The sequence below is a fragment of the Ailuropoda melanoleuca genome, chromosome 3 (assembly GCF_002007445.2).
Source record: "Ailuropoda melanoleuca isolate Jingjing chromosome 3, ASM200744v2, whole genome shotgun sequence".
Classification (NCBI taxonomy): domain Eukaryota; kingdom Metazoa; phylum Chordata; class Mammalia; order Carnivora; family Ursidae; genus Ailuropoda; species Ailuropoda melanoleuca.
In genome coordinates, this window is record NC_048220.1 from 36,269,192 (window position 1) to 36,291,843 (window position 22,652).

Below are 22,652 nucleotides of genomic sequence, written 5' to 3' on the forward strand. Positions count from 1 at the left end.
AAAAAACCTTAAAAGCCCAACTTCTGCATGCTTTGGTAAAGTGGTGGGGTGGGGAGGAACACTAGCATGTTTTGTATACCTACTTCCTGTCAAGAGGTTTATATATATTATCTCATTGAATATTTATATAAATAACACAATCCTAAGGGGTAGGCATTTGTAGGCCCATTTTACAGGTGAGGAAACCAAAACACAAGTTAAGTAATTTGCCTAAGGCCATGGGTACACGCCATAGTTGGGGTTTGAATCCAGGTCTCTTCAACCCTGGAGAATAACATTCTTCCCACACATCATGCTGGTAGGCTTTCATTTTGGAAAGGAACTCAAATGTCGGAGAATTCTTTCCTTTGTNCACAATCCTAAGGGGTAGGCATTTGTAGGCCCATTTTACAGGTGAGGAAACCGAAACACAAGTTAAGTAATTTGCCTAAGGCCATGGGTACACGCCATAGTTGGGGTTTGAATCCAGGTCCCTTCAACCCTGGAGAATAACATTCTTCCCACACAACATGCTGGTAGGCTTTCATTTTGGAAAGGAACTCAAATGTCAGAGAATTCTTTCCTTTGTGATTTTAACTGGATTCAACGTCATCTAACTTTCTGGAATGGTGGTTGTCATTTGCATAAGGGTCACCAGCTTATATTGTTATTTGTTGTATTTGGCATTGCCTCAGCTTGCCACAGCTGGCAAGTGTTTATTTTTATAAGGTATTGAACTATATATTTTCTCCCACCCCCCACCCTAGAATTTGGGTAATCATCTGAACCTAAATCAAGACTTGAGTCATTCCATTCCTTCTTGAAATAATAATAATTATAAACATACACACAGTTTATATTACACTATAACAGGTTGCCAACAGTCAGTCAAGTCAAGGGAACTTTTCTGCTGCTGCTTTTTCAATTGGGCTAGTGAGAAATAAAGATAAATCCCCTTAGAGTTAGTAATATGAAAACCAAAACTTTCAAAATCAGCTCCAGCGCAGGCCCTGGCATTGCACAACATACTTTGTTTAGGAAAGTAGGCTTTTTTTCTACAACTGCCTCCTTCCTTTCCTCCAGCTTCTGGGGAGCCGGAAGCCATCCCTGTTCTGTTATGTGAAGTTAGGAGCACAGCTCTCCAGAATGTTTCAAAGGGAAATGTTCAGTTTTAGTCGGCTTCAAATCCATTTTGAGATTGCTGATAGGACTTAGTTTATGTCACGACTGTTGGGTGCCTAGCAGGTTGCTTTGGAAAGGTGCTCTCATACAGATGAGTAATTCTGTGCCTTGAGCCCATGTCACCGAAATTTTATTTAAGGGCTTACAAGTCCGATCAATGTCTCAGAACTCCCCCCCGCCCCCGCAAAACCACTGTAACTTCTGTGTTTTCTGAACCAGAAATCTGGTTAAATGCTCAGGATGGCACCTTTAGACTGGCATTAGCAGATGCTGAAAGGCACAGAAAGAGAAACGTATGATGTGGCCAGGCACTTGCTGTACCCCTTAACTTGGTACCACAGGGGATAAAATTATAGCAAGTGCTGAGAGGTCAGCAAAAACAATCCTAGGTCCTTCAAAGAATCTACATCTTCTAAAGGATCTAGAATTTCACAGAAGTCCAGCTTGGCTCTGGTTGGCATTTTAAAATTCACATACTATTAATCAGGTATGATGACTACTCCTCACAAAAGTTGTCTTCTCTAGACAAAAAATAGGAATAAATGATGTGATTTAAAAGATTTTTTAAAAAATAGATGGTTAGAAGTGCAGGAATGAAAGCCATTTCCTTTAATTTTTATTTTGAAAATATTTTATAATTACAGTTCACAAAGATTAATAAATTATTTCATTGTCTTTGTTTTAGAGTTTTCCAGTCTGGACAAGTTGTGCACATCATAACAGCCAAAGATTATAACTGAAGACTAAAAATAATTAGATGTTGGATTTTAGGACAGTAAGAATAGCTACTAATGATGATATCCTTTAAAAACGCTCACTCTCTCCCTTATAATAATGACAAAAACAGTGTATCCAACAAAAACATAAAAATCTTTAGGGTGGAGTTTTTTTTATAATTTAAATGAGACACTAACACAAGAAAAGCAATGCAGAGTAACCTAGGCCACAGAAGTAAAAGGGCAAATTTTAACAAGAACAAACTTCTAAAACAAAGCATTTAGAATAGACACCTAAGCTGTTGTATTTATTTTTCAACTAAACAGAACATCTACACTCTGCACTAAACTGTGAACTATTAGAGCAGGAATCAAGCCCACATGAGACAATGTAGGTACCTAAATTTTTTTTTTTAAAGATTTTATTTATTTATTCGACAGAGAGAGAGACAGCCAGCGAGAGAGGGAACACAAGCAGGGGGAGTGGGAGAGGAAGAAGCAGGCTCATAGCACAGGAGCCTGATGTGGGGCTCGATCCCATAACGCCGGGATCACGCCCTGAGCCGAAGGCAGACGCTTAACAACTGCGCCACCCAGGCGCCCCGGTGCCTAAATATTTTTTACTGAATAAAATGATGATTTTCCTATTCTAAGTAGATCACCTTGGGAGGCCTACAATTATCCCACTTGTTGATCTAAATGTTTTTGGAAGATCTTGTTTTGGAATATCTCCACTACAGCAGGGGTTCTAGCCATGGATAGAAATCAGGCTTTGTATGAGCTTAGATCAAAGAAATAAATTAATCTTTATGGTCACTAACTTCAAATTGAAATTTAGCATCTTCTTTAAATATGAATATAGGCAACCACCGTTAACAATACCTGTGACTCTGCCAATGATATAAATCACAGATACTTTTGCATTGCATTAATTAGTGCAGCTATCTCAAAATATTATTTGTATGCGTCACTAGTACAGTGTTATTGGTCCTGCCGTTAAATCTTATTTAATGCATTAACAAGCAAGCTTGCATATCACCATTACAAATTTGATCTTTATAATATTTTGATAACTGTTTTTCAAAATAACTGGTTTCTTTGTAATCCTACATGTTTTATTTCCTGTAGTTTCAAACATTTTTCTGCAGACGGATCCTTCAGCTTCACCAGCACACCAGAGGTGTCCATGTCATAAAAATGGAGAAGGACTCCTGGCCTAGAGTCCACAGTACACTTTTTGAAGATCCCAAATGATATAACATGTTATTTTTTTGAGGTAGATTTTGGCAATAATTAAAAGTCACCCGGAGAGTCAAGTCTGGTAAATAAAATGGGTAACTGAGTTGGGTCAACAAAACAAAGAAAAAGGGCCAATAAAACAAAATATGACTTTTCTTTAAATTTAATAATTCTCCATCTATATACATAAGTATATATCTGGGGTAAGGGCTCTACTATGTGCAAGTTACTGAGCTAGAGTTTAGGGATCCAAAAATAAAAAAGATATGGCCTGCCTCTAGACACACAGGAAAGGGGAAAGTGAAGGTTCCTAAGTAACAGTGACTCTACTCCATTTTTTTAAGGTGTTCATTTTTAGAATAAAAATTCCAGAGCATAAAAAAAATTGTACTTTATTATTTTACCTTTTGCTAACCGTAAAATGATTTCTAGAGTCAGGCACTATTTCTATTGATTTTGCCTTGACAGTGCACAGTCTCTGCTTATGGTTTTATCTTAGGGATGCTGTAAGTGAATTCAGTGCTAAGAATTATATCCAAAGGTTCACATCTGTTTTGCAACTTGGATTTATTTTCTCAGAGCACTGTTACAATGAAAGTCTGGATTGTCAGGTCACTCACAAAACTCTACTTATATCAGAATGTGCATTCAATATAGGATCAACAATGTGTCCTAAGTACAATAAAAAAACTGTTTTCTCTGGAAAATGCATTCAAAGTTCTAACCCAGATGCCATTACTTTATAGCCCCTTTTGATGGGGCGCTCTTCCTGTCAAAACTAAAATGAGAGCGAGAGGTTAGATTCCAGGAGTTTAGCAATTTGTCAAGTCCCTGTAACTGCAATAGACAGCCTCTCTCTATGTCAGTTATTCCTCCGAGGTCCAGAAGAACAAAGGCACAAAGGACAATCTAGCCCATTTTGTCTTTCCCACAGTGTCAAACTCTGCAGTGTGGATAGCTTTTAAATAAGTCACTTTACAATTAAGCTCTGTGGTCAATGAAACAGGAAAAGCAAACAGATCATTAGAACAGAACAATTAAAAGAAAACTTAGCATAATGTAGTTATGTCTTGCAGGGTTAGGGAGGGCCTTCTTTAAAAAGACATCAAAACCAAAAACAGTAAGGAATAAGAATGATCACTTTGATTATATCATATTTTAAAATTTCTGTACTAGAAAAGACATCACAGACAGTTCTAAAATGAGCAATGAACTGTGAAAACCTATTTGTAATCCAACAGCAAAGGACTAATGTTCAGAATAGAAAATAAACTACGAATCCCTACAAAAATGACAAAGTAACCCAACAAATGAATGGACAAAAAAATTGAAATAGGCAAGTCACAAAAGAAGATATAAAAATGGCCATTATGCCTATGAAATGGTACTCAATCTCATTAGCTATCAGGGAAATGCAAATTAAAACAACAAGAAAATATGACCAGCACACTATTCAACTGCAGGCGGAGCTATAAATTGGTAACAGCTATCTTGGAGAAGCACCAGGGGTGCGTATTAAAAATAAAAATGTACATCTTGGTTTCCAACATTGGTTTTCTAGAGAAATGATTATGTAAAATACTCGAGGAGGCTTATATAAGAACACTCTTCAGAGGCGTGTTTGTGATAGTGAAAAATTGGAGACAACCTAAATATACATTCACAGGGGAATACCAATATAAATGGAGCTATTTTCATAGTGTGGAACATCATGAAACCATTAAAAGGAATTAGCCAGATCTATATGTATTGACACGAATAGAGCTCTAAGACATACTGTTGAGTGAAAAACCAAAGTTGTAGAACAACATATGGAGTGTGATACCTTTTATGTTACAGTCCATGGTGTCTGTGAATATACAGAAGAAATCGGGAAAGAGACACATCAGACAGTGATTACCTGGGGGCTAAGGTGGTAGGGTAGAAGTAATCAAATATCATTACTTATTTAAATTTTTAAAAGGCAAATGTGTTTACATGTTACATGAGTAAAGACTAGTAATGCAAAAAAATTGTTTTAAGTCACTGAGCTCAGATCAGGACAGCTACTAAAGTGATAATCACTTCCCTGATACGAAGTACTACCTTGTGTTTTATTTTACTTGAACAGTTATAGGAGAGAGGCTTGCTTTCTTCCTCTATTCCGTAGTTTCAGTTTATAATCTATCTCTTAACAAAATTCAATTTCTACTAATTGATCCTTTAATCTTTAATCATTATTGTGATAAGATTGGGAGTCCTTCAGTTTTTCTTGGAAAATAATTTCATTCAGACTATGTAGAGGTATGCCTTGCTCTTTCCTCTTGTATTAGAAAACCCTAATGCTTCACTAGCCGCGTTAACTTACCCTTTTCCTCATTCCTTTTGCCTTTGATCTTTTTTCCTTTCTGTTATTTAGCAGATGCAGGGTGTGCATGCACCTACGCTTTAATTGTTATCCCGTCATATATAATGGAGACTGCATTGTGCTCGGAGCTCATTGGCAAAGTGATTGAGGGAGGGGGAGAGGGGGCCATTGCTTGTTCAGAACACTGAGAGGCCGAATGTAGGAAATCTACCAACATGGTGAATGAAAAAAAGCCTTTGCTGTGTTCTTTCCATGTCAGAACCATCCTTATTTCCCAGAGGTAAAGAGTTCTTTGCCCTTATAAATTTATATGGATTGACTCATACTAGCAATGATATATATATCATTGCTCTGTGTGTGTGTGTGTATACGTACATAAACTACATACGTACAAACACAGTCAAGCATTAGCAGTTGGCTTAGATGGGTTTCAGACGTGCTAGGGCACGTCCCAAAGAGGAAGCTGCAACATTGGATGTAAGTGTCCTTTTTGAGGTACTGCTCCCTGTACATAAAAGTCACTGGGTCACAATGCTGGTGTCACAGTGGGAGGAATCTCCTCTGAGAGGCTACTTTGCATGTGAAGGAACTGGAGTCATTTCTAATATTTAGCACATATTATCCAAAAAGTGTAACAATTACCACTGTTAGGAAGATTGGGTCCACTTTCGCTGTCCCCAGCAGCCAGGGGCCTTGCAGGGTGGAGAAGAGTAGGAAACTATCACTTTACTGGAAGATGTTCTTTTAGCTGAAGACTGAACAGAGTTGGAGGTCTCCAAGAGGAGGTAAGCTTTAAGGTATGAATGACTGAATTTTCCCCCTTTCTAAGAGGTGCCAGTTTTGCTGGGCAAGAGTATGAGTTGGAGGTAGAGGAAGTGGTTGTCAACTTTCCCAAAATCTAGAAGTTTGTGATCAGTTGGCAAAAGCTGCCCCACTTGGGTGCCTGGGTGGCTGAGTCAGTTAAGCATCTGCCTTGGGCTCAGGTCATGAGCCCCATGTCGGGCTCCCTACTCAGCGGGGAGCCTGCTTCTCCCTCTGCCTGCAGCTCCCCCTGCTTGTGTGCATGCTCTCTCTCGTCTCTTTCTCTCATTAACAAATAAATAAAATCTTAAAACTGAAACAAAGCAGAACTGCACCACTCAAGCTCTGTGCTTTCACACCATGGGCAGAGTGGTCGGAGTGTGCTTTCTCATTGCTGGTTCTCATTTTTAAAGCAGAAGTTTAAAACAGTGCAATCCTCTCTTTCCTAGGGTTTTGCTTTAAACCCCTGAAGACATGAAGAGAGAAAGCTACATGTGACCACTGAGTCAGGGTGATGTCCAACTTCAGACTGAGGTTGTGAAGAAGGGGCTTTTTGGTGTGGTCATGAATGCCAAGCCAGCTGGGAGGAACCCTGTAATCAGAAAGCTCAAGAAAGACTGGGGACCCAGCCCCAGTTAGGGCACTTCTCCTACACTGCTGTCTAGGGCCACCTGGCTTCCCTGAAAACAGTGCAATTTGGGATTGTCAATGCTATCACACTTTCTCAAATTACCAGACTGTCTTAGTAAAGCGAAACAAAACCAAGCCCATCATATATATATATATATATATATATATAATACACATTAAAACCAGGTATTGAAATCGGTTTTAAAGAAGCTTATTAAAGAAAACAGGCTGGGTAATGAAAATCAGTCCTATTTTTTAAAAGAGTGATGTAGCTAGAATAAGATCCTAAGCTACTCTGGGGCAGCTCTGCCTGGTATCTGGTATCACTCCTGCAAGCATTTGGCTGGAGAGGGCTGCATTGTCTTCTTGGAGGCCTTATGCCACATAAAGGAAATAGCAACTGTGGTCACTGGCGTTAATGATGTGGCCACCAGAGCATGGAGCCTAGAATTATCATCTATCTGTCATCTTTCTCTCATAGGGAAAGCAATGGCAGCCACAGCTTGCCCTTGACGTTTCTGGGACTCAAGAAGACAGGAAAGGGCAACATTTATTTCTCAATATCCAGAAGGAAATTACAAAATTTCAGTGGTACGATAGATGCTTAAGTACTTAATGCAAGAAATTCTTCCCTAGTAGAATCTACCCATAACCAGGGTGGGGATAAATTTCTGCCTGAGGGTTAATAGTAGAGACACAAGGTCCCCTCTCATGGTAGGAACCCCAAAATGTGCTCCATCCCCTCCCTGAACCTTTATGATGGGAAGCACTTGTTGAGAAAAGCTGTTCCTCCTACCCTAACAGGTGCAATGGCCAACTGTTCCTTGAGAGGGCAGGCTCACCTCATTGTCCTGGTGATTAATGTCGCTCAGATTGGACTGTTGCACCAAGACTGTCAGGAGCCTGTGAAGAAAAATAGAAGAGGCTCAAAAGAACAGAATCTGTATGGGAACATAACATTAGAAAGATAGTCCACTGAAAGCCTCCAAATGAAGATAGGCCCTTTCCGTTTATCTAGGGGAAAGAGCCCTAGAGAAGAAGACAGTGCGATCGGTGAGAAGGCACCTGGGGGGATTCCTCTGTCTCTTCTCCTCCAACCTCCTCTCCATCTCTGTGCCTCAGGTGGGGGTGGGGCACAAAGGGAATGGAGAAAGTGAGTCTTTAGGCACATCTTATTCACCAGACCTGTGTACCTATGTGTGCACTTGAAGAACTAAAGTCCTCTAGTACTTGTTCTTTATTCTTTTACATAACCGTATACACTGCTTTCAAATTGCTTCACACTCAGTACGTGGGTCATGCCTTTTAAATGTATAGATTATTAGGAGACAGTCAGCATTTACAACTTTGCTTATTTTTTGTAAAACATGCAAATATCTAAGCATGAAATGACACTAATCAGTGTGAAACAACTATCAGTGATTCTCAAGTTCAAGTTCTTATCTCACTTGGGTCCCACACTTGGTTGACAGCGGTTAACACTGTTGAAGAGAAGTGGCTGAGTGTAGTGGTTAGGGACCCAGAATCTGGAGCCAGACTGCGTGGGTTCACATCCCAGCCCTGCTACTGACCAGCTCTGTGACCATTGGCAAGTACCTTACCCTCTCTGTGCCTAAGCTTCCTCATCTGTAAAATGGGGGTAATAAAAAGTGCCTACTTTATAGCTCAGTGTGAGCAATGAGTTAATGCGTACAGCATTTATAGCATGCCTGGAACACAGCAAGTGTTATTTCTAGTACACTTAACCCTAGAAAGTTTTTGGGTTTTTTTTTTTAAGGATTTTATTTATTTATTTGAGAGAGTGAGCGAGAGAGAGCATGAGGGGGGGGGGGGGGTAGGCAGAGGGAGAAACAGATCCCCCCGCTGAGCAAGGAGCCTGATGCAGGCCTTGATCCTAGGACCCTGGGATCATGACCTGAGTTGAAGGCAGATATCCGACTGAGGCACCCAGGCACCCCAACCCTAGAAGTTTTAACCCTGGCTCCATCTCAGAATCTCCAGGGGAAATTTTTTAAAACCGCAAATACCTGGATATTCAGGGTTTCTGACTCAGTAGGTCTGGAGAGAAGCTCAGCTTTCACAGTTTAAAAGGCCTGTTCAGGAAATTCTGGTGAACAGGTCTGAAAACCACTGAGAAAGGTACTGAATAAATTAATCAATCATTGCTATGAACTGAATTGTGTCTCCCCCCACAACCTCCACATTCATAGGGCTCTGACCTCCAGTGCCTCAGAATGTGACTGTATTTGGAGACTGAGCCTTTAAAGAGGTAATTAAGTTTAAATGAAGCCATTAGGGCAGGCCCTAATCCAATCTGACTGAGGTTCTCAGAAGAAGAGATTAGGGCCCATAAAAACACACCAGGCACAGGGGCTCCAGAGGAAAGACCATGTAAAAAGGCTGCAAGAGGGTGATTATCTGCAAGCCAAGGACAGAAGACTCAGAGGAAACCAACACTGCTGGCACCTTGCTTGTGAACTTCCAGCCTCCAGAAATCTGAAAAAATGAATTTTTGTTGCTTAAGCCATCCAGTCTGTACTATTCTGTTACAGCAGCCCTAGCAAACTAATATACCCAATCAAGATGATAAAGGATTGTCTACGGGGAGATGGTGAAGGAAATTAGTTTTGGGAAGAATTATTTGAAAAAAATGAAATGGTTTAGCCTTTCCCCCAGTCAGATTTTCATTGTCTCTCAGCTTAGATGACATGTAGTCCTGAGGGTTAAATTGCTACCGACAATAGAAGAAAATAATGTGGGACCGATCATGTTGCATTAGTGGTAAATGTAACACAAAGAGAGCTTAACTAGGGATGCCCTTCTGGTTATTTGCTGTGGAGGTGAAATAGCCAGGAAGCCTAAGGTTTAAATCTAGTCTTATCACTGTCTTTTGGGGAAGCAGGATAATGCTGTGATTTAACTCTGCCCTCACCACTGCATAACCTCTCTGAGCTTCCGTATCCTCACGTTAATTATGGCGATAACAGCATGGAAACAACAGATGGAAAGGACTGAATACCAGGAATAAAGCTCCTAGTACACAGACTTGAATAGTGGCTCTGAATGCAAGCTTTCTGAATTCTAAAATTCCTCCATCTAGTGGGAAGAGGCTATAAAATAACTGGACTTTTGGATAACGCTGTTTTTATCTTTGTAATTACATTTCACTATTGGATATATTTTCCCTTATAGTTGCTTTATAAGGCTGAAGGGCAACTGGCAACTGACTCTCTTCTCTCCATCTCTTTACTGGCCATTGTTTAATCTCTAGGGCTCATTTGGTTTGAAGTGTGGGGGGAGAGTGGAGGGAAAAGCAAGAGGTCAGCTGTGGTCCAATCTGGCTTTCTTCTGCTAACCCTGAGCAGACTGAGATCATACGTAGCCAGACAGCATCTTCTGGGGCTGCTCCAGAGCAGTGATCACACCGAAGGAAGTCAGGCTCTGACCAGATGGGAATGAGGGAGGGGAGAGCAAGACCTCTTGTCACATCCTGGGGATGCCTCTAAAAGGTCACAGGATGAATCCTGTACCTGGCTATTTCTCTGTTTGCTTCTCAAATCCATTTGCTACCCTGCAATGTTCTGCTCTGAGGTTGACCTACAATGTCTTTATTGTGCAGACTCTCTTGCCCTCTGACTTCTTTCTGGGTTTGGCAAGGAGAATTGGCAGGGGAGAGGAGGGAAGCCACTTCCTTTTCCGACCATGACCTTTTTCCTTTACCAAAGGCCATGGCTCCTGCAAGGTGGATCCTCTTCTACAGCCAGAGCTCTCAGCAAGTCCCAATAACAGCTCCCTTCCTTGCCCCTCTGGCCTAGGGGTAGAACATTTTCCTGTTTGAGGGAGGGGAGGTAGAAGTGGGGAATTTTGTCACCATCTCTTGTTAGTTAATTTTCAATAGTCTTCCATGAAGCTTTCTATAGTTACCTTCTATTATTCCACGACTTCCCTCTTATGACCCTGATTGATACATGCCAATCTATATTGCTTGATTCCATTTGATTCCTAAGTGCCTGAGATTCACTGATCTTCAAAGATGGACACAAATTTACAGATAAGTATGCTCTCTCTCTCTTTTTTGTGCGAGCAAATGACTTGAGCCACTACCTTACTTGCAGGGCCATCATGCATTGCCTTGGTGGTGATCCAGACTAGACTAGAAAGCAGGTGTTTGGTTTCCAGCCTGGAGCTTCATGCTATTCCCTGGTACAGGGGTAATCTGCCAGATGCTGGTCCCACATCTGTCTTAATTACCAGAGGATTTGCAGCCTCTTAGTTTTGTTTTCTCAGAGCCCTCGTTCTGTGCTAAGATGGCTCAGGAGTATTTTTCCCACAACCCCCAGCCTAGTCTCCTATTAGCACCAGCTCTGTCCTGTTCTCAACTCTCTAGGAAGGAGCACAAAGCCTACCCTATCCCAGGTAGCAGGACAGCAGGCACAGATGCCCAGCAGGAGCATTCCCAGACAGACAATGTGGTGAGTGGTAAGACAACAGATCTTGGGGCCAAACTGCCTCCATTAGAATCCCTTCTCCATTACTAGCCAGCCAGGAAATTTAGGCAAGCTAGGAAACTCTCAGTGCCCATATTTTCTTATCTTTGAAATAGAAATAATAATAACATCTACTTCTTAAAGATCTGTTGTGATTTTAAATATGTCAATACATACAAAGTACTTAGAATGACATTTATATGCTACAATAAGTTCTCTACAATTTACTATTTTTTTTTAGAAAGAGGGAGAGGGTGGGGGGTGGGCAGAGGGAGAGGGAATGGAGAGGGAGGGAGGGAATCTCAAGCAGGCTCCACACCCAGCACAGAGCCTGATGAGAGTCTCAATTTCATGACCCTGAGATCATGATCTGAGCCAAAACCAAGAGTCGGACTCTTAACCAACTGAGCCACCCAGGCACCCATAATTTAGTAATTTCTTAAAATTTCCTACTTTTTATGTTTGGGGATCCCCTGATCTCCATGTGGTGATTGGTAGGCCAAAGAGAGATCAGCTAGATGTATGCTAGGGGCGGGGCAGCTTATTTCTGTTGGCTACTCTGTTTTGCTGGCCCCTTGGGCTCACAGCCTGGATCTGGCCAACACAGTGATGGCTGGGGAAAAGGGTCCCTAAGCTAGCTGTCTGTCCTCCTATTCCTAAAGCTGCCAATGTGAGAGTATCCTGTAGTATAACACCCATCCACAGGTTAGAATACATCACCTGGTAGCTAGAGAACAGGACCCCAAAGAAATAATTTCCTTCCTCCCTCTGTCATCAAGAGCCATGAAAAGAGGCAGAGCTGCTGGCACTCTGGCAGGCAAAAAAAAGAAAGAAAGAAAGAAAGAAAGAAAGAAAGAAAGAAAGAAAGAAAGAAAGAAAGAAAAAGAATCTGCCAGTAACCATGGAGACCATGAAAAAGACTTTCAGAGAGCCTTGTGGCTGCTTTCAGAAGAAATTGTTGCTCGCCTTCCAATGCTAGCATGTGCAGTGTAGTACAAACATAGCTCCTTTCTCTTTGGAGCACCATCTTAACGATCATGCCCCCTCTTTCACACGGGCGCCCTCTGAATGTCCAAGCCAAGGAAGCAAGGAAAGCCATGGGGAGCTGAAAGGGAGAAAACGTGGACCTGCTGAGAAGCTGAGGGTTCAAAGCAGGAAAGGGAACTGTGAGATAAAACCTGCACTCCTTTGCTTTTGTCCACCAACTTGCTTTTGTGTTCATAATTATAAATCCCTTATTCCTGCATCAGCTTAAATCTCTACTGAGCTGCAGCTTAGCTAAGGCTGTGTACTGGAACTGGCTGGTTTGTTCGTGAGTTGTTTTCATCACAGAATCTTGCTGGTGGTAAAGGGCTAACTGACTTTTCCCCTTGGCTTGTTTATAAGCAGTTACAGTCTGAGGCTTCACTCTAAATAACCTCCAGTTGAGCAGTGAGTAGAAGGAGCAGCTATTTGGAAATCTAAGAGTTAGCAGATTTTAAAATGAGTATGAATACCTGAGTACAAGGACACAATGTGGCCCATACATATGTTTATGATCAGGGGACAAGAAAAGATGAATGTGCACTAGCAAGGTAGGGAAGGGAGTTTCAGAGGAGCTGAATGGTTAGTTTGATGTTCGCTGGATTCTAAACTCTAGCAACAGTCTTGTAGGGCCAAGGGTAGGCCACCCCAAGATGGTCCACTTTGGCATGGACATTACTTTGAGTTAAAAGTGATCAAAACTCAGTAGATTCAGGAAAAGCTCTTTAGCTCCCCTTCGACTCCCTGCCTCTACTGGGAAGAGAGCTATTAACAGAGATTCCCTTTTACTTAAGAAACTTACCTGTCTAATAGGGCAATCTTTGTTTTCCAAACATCTCCTCTCACCTTCCTTCTAATGGCCTTCCTCCCCTTTGTATGTTCAGACCCCAACCCTTCTTCTTAGATAAGTCTCATGTTGCTTGACTGTCTCTGGAATTTCCATGTCTGCGTGGATTCCCAGGACATATGCTACCAAATTTCAGTTTTTCCTGTGACTCTATCTCATGTTAATTAGATGTGAGTGGATGCTTAGTCCAGCTAGAAGAACTGTGAGGGGTAGAGGAAACTCCTCCTGCCCAACACATCTGTATGTGTGGATGTATTTTTTGTGGACCTGTGTATGCCAGGGTAAAGAAGACGGGGGTGAGAGCTGGTGAGGTGGCAGTAGCAGCAGGGATTTGTTCTTTAACATTGATCTGTGGTATTTATTTCTATCTACCTTCCATCATGATCATCACTACTATCATCATTATCACCAACACTTACTGAATACTGATGATTAACAGTGTTCGGTGCTTTTCACATGTTTTCTCATTTATTTCTGCCTATTTACTAAGAGGTAAATACTGTATTATTCATACTTTCTAGGAAAGAAAGCTAGCTCAGCCTTGACAAGTTAATATGGTCATTAAGAGATGGACCAGATTCAAACCCAATCAGTCCGACTCCAGAGATTGCATACCTGGCCACCCTGCACCTTAATCCAAACAGGATTTTAGGTGGTTTTCCGATACATATAGTAAAACAAGATTACAAGTAAAGAAACTAGACAAAGAAAAGAAGGGCAGGATAAAGAAGATGCAGTTATGGTCCTACATATGTGCCAAAGGTGGAACACAAATTGGGCTTTGGGTTTTTTAAACATACGGAGAGAAAAACATAATCATAAGTCACAGTATCCACACAGTAAAAATAAATAATTTATCAGGAGAAGCACAGCAATTCCTCCTTTAGTAGAATTTTTTTTGTGTGTGGTTTCTCATTTTTTAAATGCTGTGACAAAGTATTTCCTGACAATGAGACAATGAGGAGTTTTGTAAAGCCTCTTAAGGGAGGGCTTAATGACAGAATGTGGTTAAAATGCGTTCTATAGGATCCACAGCAGTGGGTCCTAGGAGCATAGCAGGCCCCCTGCTCAGGTTACTTATCCTCACACATGCACTAGGTAATAAATTACCTTCTTAGCGCCTCAGCTTCCTTATCTACAAAATGGGGATAGAAATACCTATCACATAAAGGTGTGGTTAAGATTAGATGAGATAATATATGGAAAGCACTCAGAATTTTGCTCAGAACATGGTAAATAATCAATGCTGTGTGTCCTCCTTTTCCTCATCATTGTAAATGCAGACCTATATACTTTAGTGGTTAGCCAAACCAGCCTAAAGTTGTATCCACTTAGGAAAATTAAGCAAACAGGTTTGCATGGCCTAATGGAAGGTCAATCCTTCTGCATTATGTCTGTAGGATTAGGAAGTACCCACAAGCCAATTTTTTTTTCCAGAAAACAATTACAATTTCATGCTGGCATACAAACAAATGGAAGAAAGAGGGCCAACTTTTGTGCCAGAGAGCATGGCTTGGCTACTTTCTGCTTAAAACACTGAATGCAGATGCTATCAAACACTGCCACGGCCATAACTTTTCTCATAAAACAATGATAAAATATCTAATTTTAAGCGATGTAACTTCACAGGGAATTCTTTAAGGCAAGCTAGTTTCTAAATGTTCTCTAGGTAACAAAGCCAGTTGCTTTGCTATATGGGTTACTGAGGTTTAACCCAATTCATTTTTGGAGAACATTTTCCAGAAATGATGTTTTGGTTTTGGAATAGTTAATCTTAACCTTTGGATTTTCCTAGTTACCACAGCTGGTATTATCATAACTAAAGCAGGATTTTATCTTCCAGAATCAGCTAAGTGACCATTTAGGACAATAAAACTATATCATCAGCACAGAGAAGGATGTTTATTTTTCTGGCTTCAGCTCTTCCGAAGGTGGTGGCTGGGTCATTAGGTATAATTTCAAGAGAAGGGGAAACCACAACTCTGTGTTATCTCAGTTATAGTGATACTAATGTAAATCCTAGAGAGTCTAGGGCCACTGTTGGGCATAATAAGAAATAGACTAATATGTCAAAAGAGAAAGTACAGTTGGATTGGTTTTCAATTTATTACTGAAGTGATTTGAGATGATGAGCCTAATCAACTGACCAAATTGACTTTAAGTGTGATTTTGACTGACAAGTCTTGGTTCACCCCTCAGATGCAATGGCATGATGACGGAGAGAGCTTTTCACCAAAATTTATGATTCCCTTTCTTGGATTGGAGTCATTGCCAGGAGGTGGCTTCTAGTCTATATTCCCAAGTGCTCCTTATATCCAGGTGTGGTATAGGACCAGTAGGGTAATTGACTAGTCTTTATTAAAAGAATGTGAGCAGAAGTGAACTGTATCAAAGACTGATATTTTAAAGAAATAAGGGGGGGGGCAACTCCATATTACTCTTTCCCCATTCCCAGGCTGAACAAAGAGGATTCTTTGATCTTGGAGGCTGGCGGAGCCACAAGATGGAAGAAACTTAGATCCCTGAGTTACCGTGTGGAGGGGAGCCACCCCCAGCCCAGGAACACCTACATTGGACAAAGCTCATCCTGCGTTAAAACACGGAAGCTTTGGGTTTAATGGGTTACAAAAGCTATAATCACCATAAGAAAAGCTGTCATTTATCTTCCCAGCATCAGGCAGATTTTGAAATGACCTCTGGGTGAGGCAGGTAGAATCACGTAGATTCAATCAAGGCAGAATAGTCTTAAAGGTACATTTTAAAATATATGTTTTTTAAAGATTATTCTTGGGAAAACAGTGTGATTTTGTGACTAAGTATTTCTGTGTGCTGTCCAGAAATATCATTCTTTCTTTTTCCCAATTCATCAAAAAGTAGTCATCCCTTTATGATGTCTATTGATTGTTAGCTCTGAGCTTGCTGTTTCTTCTCTAAACTTCCTTGTTTTGTTGGGCTTTGAGTAAATTCTAGCTTTTTTATTATTCCTGGATATAATCCAATGATAACAAGAGGCAATGCTTGCTTGGGAATAGTTCTGGAATTTCCCCAAACCCTTTTAGTGTAAAACAGAATGAAATGAAGAAATCCTGTTACCTCTCAACCTTGGTCTCATGAACCCCCAGAGAGCATTAATTTCAGTTCTAGACACAGGGTCTAGAGGATGAGGCTTCCAGAATGCCCCCCTGAGGTGTCAGCCTGCATGCCTAGCTCTGGGGAATGCTAAATTCCTGTCAGAGGCATGTTCTGTGCTACAGAGGTTAAGGAAGTGCCCAGAATGTTGCTGATTCCACAGAGGGAAATGCTGTTATTAGGTGCTCCAAGGGGCTTTTGAAAGATTGTAGACTGAGGCCTTTTAGACACAGAGGATTGGGGAAGCTGTACTTGGTCTGGACAAAACTTTTTCCTTTGTTGCTCAACTGTCTTACAAAAATGTGACCCTCTTGATCATCCACTTACTTGAGTATATTTCTTCATATAGCTCCCAGCAGCTCAGAGGCCTGGTTTTCTTTCTAACCCACTTGTTTCCCTGTCTCACTCTACTTTGCTGGGTCCCTTGCCTCCTGCAGACTCATAAATGTTGGCATGACTCTGGGGCACCTGGATGGCTCAGTCAGTTAAGTGTCTGACTCTTAATTTTGGCTCAGGTCATGATCTCAGGGTCCTGGAATGAGCTCCTCCTCAGCTCTGCACTGAGTGGGGAGTCTCCTTTGGGGTTCTCTCCTTCTCCCTCTGCCCCTCCCCCTGCTCACTTTCTCTCTCTCTAAAATAAATAATAAATCTTAAAAAAAAATGTTGGCATGACTCTGACTTAAGACATTAATCTTTATGTCCAGTCAGGGCTTCTCCACTCCCCTCCCCACTATTTGAAATGATCCTGTTTATTTTGAAATTACCTTATTTATGTTTACTAGCGTGCCACCTAACTCCTTCACTAGAATGTAAGCTCTGTGAAGTCAGAGACACTGTTGTGCTTACTGGGAACCCCTAGAGCATAGAATAGCATTTAGTTCATGATAAGCACTCAACAGTTATTGAATCAATAACTGCCTGATTGAATGAATGAATATATGAATTCAGATAATGAAAAACAGCATTTCTTAAATCAGAGGTTTGGAGAAAAGGGTTTTATTGAAATAGGAGGGGAATTGAGATTAGAGTTTAAGATTCTTCCAGGATATTTTGTTTTACTGAAATGTGGTCCCGTCTGCTACGACTTCAAAAAAAAATGGACAGGTTTTGTTTTTATTCACTGCCGAGGGTTGATTGAGTGACATTCTAATCCAAGTTAAGTCCCTCCCAATATGAGCATTGTGTGAACCTGGCTACTTACCTCACATCGGGCTCAGCAGTGGCAGCATGCAGTGGCAGACGGCCATTTTTATCTGGGATATTGTGCTTGGCACCATTTCTAAGCAGACTCACACAGCCTTCCAGCCAACCCTGAAATACAAGAGTGACTGTGTCATTATATAACACAGCCTGGTATAACATAGACCAACAAACTTTCTCCAATTTTCTTTCACCTTCTTCTTCAGTGTGTTTTATTGATTTGAAGTGGTTAAGGACCACAACTTCAATTTAGGCACTTCAACAGAAGGCTGAAGGTCTTGAGGTGTGGATTCCTGAGTTTCCTAGATTCTCTCCTCTGTCTCTCATTCCCCATTTCTTACTTGCTGTTTGCCACTTTTATACTGTGTTCCTAGGGCCAAATGCGGCACATGGTAGCTCTAGCCTCTCATTCTATGGGTTTAGCTCCAAATCATGCTTGTCAATGGTCTGACCCAGGTGCCACGGTCCAATTCCAAAAATTGAGCTCCTATGTCATTCTTACGTTCAGCCTCCACTCTGTGCCTCAGTTTATCTAATCTGATAAACAAGCTTTGGTCCACTTTTCCAAGTTCCCTTTCTGGTAACCACAAGGACAATATTTTGTTTATTCCAGTCTTGTCTCCTCCCAATGTCTAAAATCCTAACCTGAGCCCTAATCCAATGGCTGGGACCCTGTCATCTTTTTGACTGATTTTTCTGATGCTGAATATGGGGCTATCACCAGGATCCTCTAAGAGTTCCCTATAGCTGTGTTTCACCCACTATGAATTCCCCAAGAAAGTTCATGTAAACTCCCTGCTGTCCACTAATTCTCCAGATTGAGAGTGATATTGCTGCACCTCACGCTTGTCGCCTTCCTGGTTAGTGCTTATAGCTGGGTCATTTCCCCACTATCTCTCATTTCAAAGGGCAGATAAAATGGCAGGCTAGTCCTCCCTCCCTTTCTGTTCTACACTACTTTAATTAATTGACTCAACCCTACTGATAACCAAGTTTGGCTAAGGAGAATGCCTCCTACATTCATCCAGAGCCATTGGGGTTCCTCATTCAATTATAAGCAGATATATAAGTAGATGAAACTATTATTATGAAGAATAATATATCTAACTCTCTCTCCTGCCTTCCTCCACTCCTGTATAGTTAAGCTTCAAGAGTACCTGGTCAGATGAGAAGAATGACTGATTTTCCCTCACAATACTGGAAGCAATGAAAATCAAAATGTTACTAAATGAATGGAGAAGAAAGATAATAAGAAAAGAACCTTTTGCTTCTGGAAATTCTGGGAAAAAATCTTTCAGTAAGAGCACTTTCATAGGTTCTAATATTGAATATCGTTTTGAGTTGACAAATAATATATAAGTCTTAAGTAGAAGCAAATGTTTTTTAGTCTTCAGTTATAGTTCCCTAATGTACTAAATCTGGTTTTAGTTTCTAATGTCCAAGTCATCAAGATCTCTGATTAAAAGGAAAAAAATATGGCTGGGAGACCCAAAAGAAAGGCATGCCGGACAAATTTTAAAGTTGCCTAAGTTTTAGTTTTTGAAAAGAGATCTTCTGATGGGGGAGGGTTTGAAACATTTTTATCATTTTGCAACATTTCCTGGAACTATGTGTATGTGGTTTTCTTTTTTCTTCAGAAAAGAAATCAGAAAATCACTGAATATACTTCAAACCAGTGGTCACTATTCAGAACCAACAAGTACATTTTTTACTCATTATGTGCTGGGTGGTTCCACATGTGTTTCTCTTTCACTTGTGATAAATGTAGGATATTATTTTTTAGTACATTTTACAAATGAGGAAGGAGGCACACAGAGGTAAAGTGATTGGCCTAAGGTTACACATCCATGGTAAGTACATTTGTATACTGAGTTTGGAGCTGAAATGGACACTTAATTCCTAAATGCCTGCTTTTCCAAGTTTCTCTTTAATAGTTGAACTCAAACATTGCTAGAAGCGAGTGGTGGGCTCCACAGTGCAATCCCCAGGACCACCCTTCACCCTTCCCAGGGAGGGAGCCTCAGAAGAAACAGGGACAGATCCTTCCTTGGGTTACCACAAAGAAGAGGGGCATCATGAAGAGGGTGATACCACATGCTCTCACGCAGGCATACTTCCCTCATGTAGCTCTTTAAAATGCATTCCTAGAGAGTTGACTGCAAAGGGAGCACCTCTCTAGGCTCACTATTCACTCTGATATACAGGATACCTCTTCCCAATCCTGGAACTTTAGAATTTTGAATGAAGTGCAGCTTGGTTTCCACCTATTCTCTATGCAGTAGCAGCCAAGTTTAGAGACCGTCTCTATTCACTTCCTCCACCCCCTGATCCAAAATTTCTCTTCTCAGTTTGGATACAAAAAATAATAATAATAATAATAATAATAATAATAATAATAATAATCCACAACAGGAGCAGTTATTAGGGTATGTGCTAGAAGGGAAGGGGCTGGAAAGGCATTCCCGTGTCTCTCTGAGATATGAGACTTCACCTAGTACTCATAGACCAGTGGTTTTCAAACTTGAGTGGGTATAAAAATGGCCAGGGAGGTTTCTTTAACATTCAGACACCTCCCCCACCCACTACCCGTGTCTGCTCACAGGGTCTGACTCAGGATGTCTAAGGGGTACTCCTGAAAAGTGTATTTGACACAAGTACTCCAACACTTCAAAAAATTCTTTCCAGTTTCATGTCTAAGTCCTAGAGAAAGAGGACATGTAAATAGAAAAAGAAAAGGTAGTTTCTAAAGAAAACCTCTGCAAGAGTTGGGCAATGCCTCCTGCAATCTATGCTAGATCGTGGCAGGGAGGTGTGGTGTTTGGGGAAGGGACGTTCCCACTTCAGCGGGGAGATTGCAGGACACAGTGGGGCTTGCCCAGGGCGAATTCCCTGTTGTCAATGGGCAGCAATAGCAAATCCAAGAATCTGCTTTGTCAACAATAATAGTTATGGTGAAAATTTCCAGGAGCCTCATTAGAGGTGAAGGAGAATGATGACCTATGTGTGGCGCTAAGAATTTGCTTGACACAGACTCAAGGTAGCCCTGGGGTTTCCTAGAAGGATTTCAGGGAGGATTTGAAAAGAGATGGACTTGAAGGTTTTCAGTAAGGCTTAACAAGCTTGCTCTAATGTTGGGAAATGCTGAAGTGAAATTTCTTGATGAGGACTCACTCTATACAATTTTTATACTGAGTATTGATTGTGGGTTGAGTCCTATGCTTGGTATTGCCCTTTAATAGTCTGGCATTTCTTCCCTACTCCTACCCCCCCCCCGATTCCCAGTTCCCAATATTCACCATATCTTCTAGCTTCCACTCAACTGATCCTACCCCACAATGTTACCTGCAGTCTCAAGGACTACCACCCACTCAGGGTATTAATGGACTGCGTTCTTAGAAGGAGTACCAAGTATGTCCAGAAATGCTGCAAGGCAAATTCTGATGTAGTTAAGATGGAAAATAAAATTTCTGTAATGGCAATATCACCTCTACCTTGGAGGACTGTTAGGAAGATCCAAATGACTCAAATCCACAAAACCAACTCTTTGTAGTGCTATAATTGTCAGAGATGATTGGAGCAAAGATTCAAGTTCTGCTTCCACTGGATAGCTGCATAAATCCAAGAATACTCTTCTGCAAGGGGAACGCCATAACAACACATTTAGCTCTCCCCACTCCCTGACAGCCACCAAACACATAGTTCGTACCAGATAGGTTGCCAGGCATAGACTCGTGCGACCATAAGCATCCTGCATGTTAATATTGGCCCCCATCTTCAACAACAGCTTCACTGTGTCCACTTGACGTCCAGAAACTGCATGCATCAAGGGTGTACATCCTGGAAGGAGACATTTCAACAGCCTTTAATAATATTGACTTGTGAAATTTATGGGCAAACTTTATTTGCCTATATATGTTCCTGCAGATAAATGAGCTGTGAACTTTATTTACCCATATATGCTCTTTGCAGATAAATGAACTGCCCTCAACACAAACCCAGCTGTTGAGCTACATGGGACTGAAGAGAAATGAAGATCATTGCTGCCACATTTATATAAACCATGTATTTTTTCTGGCTCTTTTAAATCTTCTATAATTTTGCAGTAATTGGTTGATTAAAACATTTTGTGCCAATGATAAAAGTTCCTCATTACTACCTTGAGAATCAGCACAATTTGGGACATGAAAGGCAGGTTTATCCTGACTTGGCTTGAACAGTGTAGAATCTGGAAGTGTCTGGAAAGCAGCTCCAGCCAGGCAGACAGGTCCAGCATACTTTTATTAGAGATGGTGGGTGATAAAGAACAGCGATGACAGCCTAGCCTTGGCTTGCACATAGTCTTAAGAAAAGGGTCCACCTTTGTTGAAATACTTCCCTGTTTCGGTTATTAATATAAGCCAAAGCATTTGGTTCTTCATGTGTTTTCTTTCTGAACAAAAACAGAGATGAAATTACACATTCTGATTAACTTGTAAGCCGGCTGGAACAAGCCAGCCTGGTGAGGCAGAATCCAGGTGCTTCACACTACTTCAGATGAAGAAACCAAATCTCAGACACAGTCCCTTTCCAAGCCGAGTCTTGTTTATGTGTCTTTTCATTGGCAATTCACACCTTCTTCCAGTGAACTGCAAGCTATGACCCCAGGAGATCCCTGAGAATGGACAAATGGTGGGACTGCTGTTCTCACGAAAGATTGCGCTGGCAACCGGTTTCTCTGCAAATCCTCCCTTCCGATCTCTTTGGGTAAAAGCAGCAGTGAAGCACTACATCTTAATTAGTCACAATAGTCCCTTCTTTATTTCTTCCTCTCTCTCCTCTTTCCCTTTTTCCTTCCCTTCCTCTCTCCCTCCCTCCCTCTATCCTACCCTCTTCTCCTGTTTGCGGGTGTTGAATTGCTCTAGCAGCGTTTGTTGAAGAGGCTTTTTTCCACTGAATTATATTTGCACCTTTGTCAGAGATCAGTTGAGTGTATTTGTGTGAGTTTATTTCTGAATTTTTTTGTTCTTTTCCATTAATCTATGTGTGTAACCCTCAGCCATTACCACGGTCTTGATTTCTGTAGCCATACAATA

General features: G+C 41.1%; 1 protein-coding gene and 1 long non-coding RNA gene across 4 annotated transcripts in view; one reads left to right on the forward strand and one right to left on the reverse strand.

Moving 5' to 3' along the window:
* ANKRD55 (ankyrin repeat domain 55) overlaps positions 1 to 22,652 on the reverse strand; it is a 697,933-nt gene that overhangs the window by 32,852 nt on the left and 642,429 nt on the right. For all 3 annotated transcript variants that reach the window (XM_034656252.1, XM_034656253.1, XM_034656254.1), the window contains 3 exons: positions 21,287 to 21,417; positions 17,582 to 17,691; positions 7,737 to 7,797 (listed from right to left, as the gene is read on the reverse strand). In XM_034656252.1, the coding sequence (XP_034512143.1) occupies positions 7,737 to 7,797; positions 17,582 to 17,691; positions 21,287 to 21,417 (302 nt within the window). The remainder of the gene's footprint in view (positions 1 to 7,736; positions 7,798 to 17,581; positions 17,692 to 21,286; positions 21,418 to 22,652) is intronic.
* On the forward strand, positions 5,908 to 21,818 carry LOC117801495. Its single transcript, XR_004624074.1, has 3 exons — positions 5,908 to 6,248; positions 18,721 to 18,877; positions 21,550 to 21,818. It is a non-coding gene; the product is annotated as an uncharacterized LOC117801495 (long non-coding RNA).